This window comes from Coenobita brevimanus, chromosome 97 (assembly GCF_032717465.1).
Source record: "Coenobita brevimanus isolate Jiangsu-jjx chromosome 97, ASM3271746v2, whole genome shotgun sequence".
In the NCBI taxonomy this organism is placed as follows: Eukaryota; Metazoa; Arthropoda; class Malacostraca; order Decapoda; family Coenobitidae; genus Coenobita; species Coenobita brevimanus.
This window is the reverse complement of record NC_137050.1, coordinates 28,254,339-28,260,646: the sequence shown is the minus strand read 5'-3', so window position 1 is coordinate 28,260,646 and position 6,308 is coordinate 28,254,339. Positions and strand designations below refer to the sequence as shown.

The 6,308-nt window shown below is 41.8% G+C and overlaps 1 protein-coding gene across 1 annotated transcript in view; it reads right to left on the bottom strand.

Annotated features, from left to right (window-relative positions):
• Positions 1-1,006: 1,006 nt before the first annotated feature.
• The window catches only part of LOC145413636 (uncharacterized), a 64,951-nt gene continuing 59,649 nt past the window's right edge, over positions 1,007-6,308 (bottom strand). The window contains exon 6 of the mRNA XM_080283297.1: positions 1,007-1,298. Within this exon, the coding sequence (XP_080139423.1) occupies positions 1,007-1,298 (292 nt within the window). The remainder of the gene's footprint in view (positions 1,299-6,308) is intronic.

The following is a 6,308-nucleotide window of genomic DNA, read 5'->3' as shown; positions in this document are numbered from 1 at the left end:
GGGAGAGGGGAAGACCACAGATGAGATGGAGAGAAGGAGTGGAGAAAGATATATGACAGAAGGGACTGTGGGTTGAAGGGAGGGCAGACAAATGACAGAGGACAGGAGGCAATTTGTTTGTGGCCACCCCTTACAGGATTAAGGCATCTGGCTATATGAGTAGATAGACATAGTACCTAACACAAAATACAGTAGCAGAGTTATACCTAATGGTGACAATATTGGCACACTCAAGCTTGTATGGTCCACTCTCAGCTGAATAAAATAACCTAAAAATTAGTTAAAATAAAATACTACAGTTATCCAGACCATGAGAAAGTTAAGGCATTATCACATAACTCACACCAGTAGTAATTATCACACATTTGATTACATCTCTGATCTACATTTATCACTTGTGTTGCGTAGCTGAAGTAAAAAATTTGTGCTATTCTACAACACTACCACTTTGTGGCATACTGAACACAGTCTACAGTATGGGGCATGTATAACATGCTATTCTGCTTAAACTGCTGCACTGCAACACATTTACAAAGTAGGAAAAAATGATCGCTGAAATAAGTATTCTCTTATATTACTAAGTAATACATGATCACTTCAGAACAGGATAGCAAGTACTACAACATTATATATGACTCTAATGTAAGGTATCTCAATGGAAAATACATGTAATATAAGAAAGCAAATGAGGTCTCTAATGATATGAAATGCATGAGAAAGTGAGTTACAGTACAAAACTAAGGGCCATATGCTTGAACCTTAAACTGTAAAAAGGAATGCAAGTCCCTAATCTTTGACAGTTACTGTTTTATGATGTGTCTGTGGTAATTAGGTGTGATTAGCTTGCACTCCACATTGCACAATGTGGTCAGCTACAATATAAGATTGACAAACACATTCAATCGAAAAAATGTTCTTTGGAAACTATCTATAAATTGGGAGCTTCCATTCCACTTTGTGATTTAAAATGTAATCATACACTCCCCCGAACAAAAACTTCCAGCAACTACGTTGATAGTCCAGCTGCCTTCATTTTGCTGAACTGTGCACTGAGAGCCTTCATGACATCAGCATGCTTCATTGCACTCCCAGATCGTTTCACTGACCCATAATTTTCCTTTACAAAGAGTGCAAATGCTCCAGGAGTTTTGGGAGTGCGTGCAGGGCCAGTGGAGGATGCTGATGAGGTATGGTTTCCTGATGCTGGTGTGTGGATGTTGTCAATCAGTTCAAAACGACCATAGCAGTACCCACATACCTTCTTTTCCATGTCCAGGCTCTTGGAGTGACGACCAATGCTGGTATACAATAAAATCTATTAATAACACAACTGTATTGCATGGTATCATTAATAAAGGCTCCAACACGTGTGCATGCGTCAACCCTGGTCACCTAATGGCAGCTTTCCATGTTGACTTATCTCTAACAGCTTCCCTATTCAGTCCATTAGCCCTGAGGTCACACTCTATAACTTCATCCCAGGTCCTTTTCGGTCTGCCTATCGCAACCCTACCCTGACATTCACAATTCTCACCTTCAGCACCCAACTGTTATCCTCCATCCTCTCAACATGCTTAAACCATCTCAATATGTGTCCAACATGAAACCAACCTACCGGTATGCAAACAGCATACCAGCAAGCTGGCACAGCATGTTTGTGACGGGAGCACTGTGTAACGGCGACTTGAGCTTTAGTCTTACCACTAGCCACACCACACCACATCGCTTAGTCATCAAGGTACATGTGGTTCGGTGAACATGTATTTAGTGCACTTTGCAATCTATTGCAAGATGAACAATGAAGGATCTTGAAGAGCAACATGTTTGTATGAAACTGTACTTCAAACTGGGAAAAACTTTTATGGAGACTTTTCACATGTTCCAACAAGCTTTTGGGGAGGATTCTTTGAGCCAGACACAATGTCACTAGTGGTTCCAGCAGTTCAAATCAGGAAGAACATCCACTGAAGACAATCCCAAATCTGGATACCCTTCCATGTCACCAGACGACAATCACATTGAGAAAATACCTGCTGTGATTGAAAACTGTGAAAATTGTCACCTGACTGTCCATGAAGCTTCCAAGGAAGTAGGCATCTGTAAAAGTTTGTCCCACAATATTTTAACTGAAAAACTGAAGATGTACCATGCTGCCACAAAATTTGTGCCAGGTCTGCTGATAGATGAGCAGAAAGAGAACCATGTCACAATTAGTCATGAGCTGTTTGACTGTTCGAATTCGATGAAAACTTTCTGAAAAATATCATAACAGATGATGAAATGTGGGTGTACGGCTCAATGTTGGAATGGTCAAACATCGTCATCAGGGGGGAGTACATCTTTCACTCAAATGTGAAGATGATGTTGATCATCTCTTCTAAATGGAAGGGTGTTATTCATCATAAGTTTGCTCCACATGGTCAGACAGTAAATAAAGAGCTTTACTTGGATGTCCTGAAGCATTTGAGGATGGCAGTGTGAAAGAAGTGGCCTGAACGTGGACACAAAACCTGGATGCTGCAACACGACAAGGCACCTGCTCATGTGTCGCTCCTTATCTGACTTTTTGACAAAACATGTGACTATCAACCTCCAGCCGCCCTACTTTCCAGATTTGACCCCTACTGACTTTTATTTTGTTCCCAAAATTGAAATCCATCTTGAAAGGTCACCAACCTCAGACGGCAAATGAGACAGAAGAAAACTCATCATGGGAAGCATACTATCCCTGAAAATGCATTCCAGGATGCATTCCTGGACCGAAAAAAATTTGGGAATGTTGTATGCACAGTGGAGGGGAGTGTTTTGAAGGAGATAAGTCTGATGAAATTGTAAGTAAAGCAATAAATTTGTTTTTTTGAAAAGTTCGTTTTCTTTTGGGGCAGACCTTATATAACCCTCATCATCACAACATCAGTACATTCAAATCCCATCCTTTCTCTCAACTCTTCAATCACAAGCCTAGATCCCCCAGGCCTTGTATTCAAAGATGCACTACACATCCATCTAATCATTGCCAATTCTGTACATATGAGCCTAGGAATTTCCTCTCCTTTGACTCTCCACATCTCACTATCATACGGCATTACACACCTACCATATGCCGAATACAAAGATCTCTTTGTACAGAAAGAGAGCCCTCTCAATGTTAGGTGAGGCAATAGCTCCCTGAACTTCCTCCAACCACTCCTTACCCTAGCCACAGAGCTAGTTCCAGTCCCATCTCCAGCACATAGCATGTCCTTCAAATAACGAAACTCTTCCACACACTCAAAAGACCCTCTAGCAAGCTCAATCCTTGTACACATGACAGTCTCTACATACCCTCCCTGACACAACAAACACACAAAATCGGCATTATTTCACAGCCGATTTCTAATACCCCTACGTCTCTTAAGCACCCACTTATCACAAACACTGCATATGATGGAGTTACTTCTCACACCCTTGTGGCAAACTGCACATGGCCACACTACCTCTGCTTTGAAAGTACTGCCACCAGCCCTAGATATCATCACTTTTATTTTATCCACATTTACTCTCAAACTCTTGTGCCCCATTCCCCCCTGCCACTATTCCATTTTCTAAACACTTCCTCTACCGCCTTTTCATTCTCTACAATCAAAACTAAGTCATCAGCATACATTATCTCCCATGGGAGACCATTTTTGTACTCACGTGAGAAAGATTCAAGCACCATGACAAACAATAAGAGGCTCAAGACTGACCCCTGATGCATGCCAACATTCATGGAAAACTCAACACTCAAATCTCCATTCACTCTCACCTGGGTGCAAGCATCCTCATACATAGCCATAACCACTCTAACTAGCCACTCATCGATCCCAAACTTTCTCATCGTCTTCACCTTAGGGACTCTGCCAAAGGCATTCTCCAAATCTACAAAAACAAAGTAGTGTTTCCTTTATATTCCTATATTTTTCCTCAAGCTGTCATATAATTAGAGTGGCATCAGAGGTCCCTTTGCTTCGCATAAACCCAAACTTCATCTCATCAATATTCACTCATTCTCTTATCATTACCTTCATTATCTGGTCAAAGTTTTATGCCTCTATAAATTCCTCCTTGCAGGACATCACCTTTCTCCTTATGCACATTTAAAATCATCCTCTTCAGCAAGTCATCCGGGACGGCACACCAATGTATAATAAAAAATACTGACTTTATCAAATCAGCAATTAAACCCACTCCTACACCTCCTGAGGCCTTCAACATTTCAGCTGTCAACCCAGACACACTTGCTGCCTTCCCCAACTGCATCCTGCGTAATGTCCTCCTCAGAGTGACAGCATTAATCAAAGGGCAAGGGTCAAATACTAAATCTGCAGACTCCAAACTTTCCCTGTTCCAGTCAAATTCTTCACTCAGCAGTCAATTATAATGCTGTCTCCATGTATCTTTAATATCCTTACTGTCCACCACTACTTTTCCTTCATCATTCTTCTCACACACACACACTGTTCTCCTATGATATTCTTATTTTCCCTCTTCATCTGATTTGCAACCTTAAATCTCAGCCAAGAATCTCCGGGATTTAAGGTGCCCTGTTGGTTCTATTCATTCATCAAGAAAAATGGCTTGAAATGGGCAAACATCATAGGCAAGCAGCTGTGTGTTAAAGATAAGAGTGTGGCAGCCAAGTTCCCTTGGATTTTAAAGGCAGCGAGTGAGAAAAAATGGTACACCACTCACCAGAGGTATAACCTTGATGAAACTGCCATTTGGGAAGGCAATGCCCATTTAAATGCACATTTCCAGGCACAACACCAAACTAAGAGATGTCAGGCCAAGAAGTCACATTTATTGAATGTTAACCGCTGACCACTCTGGAACACACAATATGAAGTCTGCTGTAAAATACTATCTATCTATTGCCAGACGCCTTAATCCCATAACGGGTGGCCACAAACAAATAGCCTCCATGTTGCCCTGTCCCCTACCATTTCATTGCCCTGCTCCAAGCTCACTCCCCTCTCTCATATACCTCTCCACTCCAACCCTCCATCTCATCCTTGGCCTCTCCCCCCCTCCCCCCCCTCCACCTCACTCACATACACTCTCTTTGTCAGCCTCTCACTCTCCATCCTCTTCACATAGCAAAACCACCTCGATGTGTTTCTCCTAATACTTTTTATCACGTCCACACCACGATGCTCCTTCACTTCCTCATTTGTCAGCTTGTCTCTCCATGTGACTCCACATGTTCCTCTCAAATAACTCATTTCCATTGCTCTCACTGTTGACTTCTGTCAAGTATCCTCATTGCTTTAGCTACCTACAGAATATGGAGGATTCGGGTATTGGTGGACAACAAGAAGTGTCTGACTGAATTGGTCTGCACATTGTGGCAGAGGCACATAGGAAGTGTCAGGAACTGGGAGTTCCCTTTAAAATCCTTCTTCTGGTTGAAAATGCATCAGGACACCCTACCTTCTACATAGATCGGCATCCTTGTGTCTGTGCTATGTTACCTCCAAGGAAAATTTCCTTAATGAAGCTGATCAACCAGGAAGTTTCTGGGAAAAAATAAATAAATAAATAAATCTACTAAAGCCAGCTGCATGGCCACCATCATGCTCTAACAGACTCAGCCTAGAACTTTTCGTTCTCTCCACAGTCAGTGATGATTTCTGAGACTTAGACACAGATGATCCTAACCCTAACAGTATATGTACTGGATAAGATGAAAAAGAGAGTAATGAAGTTGAAAATGTTGCATGTTCTATTAACAACAATATTAGTGCAAATCTTATCAATGTAACCAATTTCTGGAAAACTTTCAAGCTAAAAACCCCCCCTCTGCACTCCTCTGGCTGAAACAGTAATGCAGTGCCTGCACACAGCTGTGTAAGAGGAGACAGAATCTACAAAAAGGCTGCCAGGTGGGGAGTCAGTGTCTGCAAAAGAGCCCATGGGGGTGACTAACGAGGCAGAGGCAGAGCTGGCAGCTCTGAGGGCTGTAATGGAAAGATTTACAGCCAAACATAGCCTTGATAATATATAGTCACCACCCCAAGAGAAAGTCAAAATGAAGAGTCATACAGTTTGAATGTTTTAAATACAATCCACTCTACTGACAAAATTCTAAAATACAGTATATACCCTATATATATTTTCCCGCAAGGTATAATTACAGAAGAGGGCCGAAGTGACTGCAAACATTGAGAGCTGTGCATTACTACAGTGACTTAGAAAGACAGAAAGAGAGTGAACAACCACAAATAAACTCTTAATCACTTGCTGCTTCATTATGCCTAACCAGTTGCCTCCAGCTGGACCTCATGAGC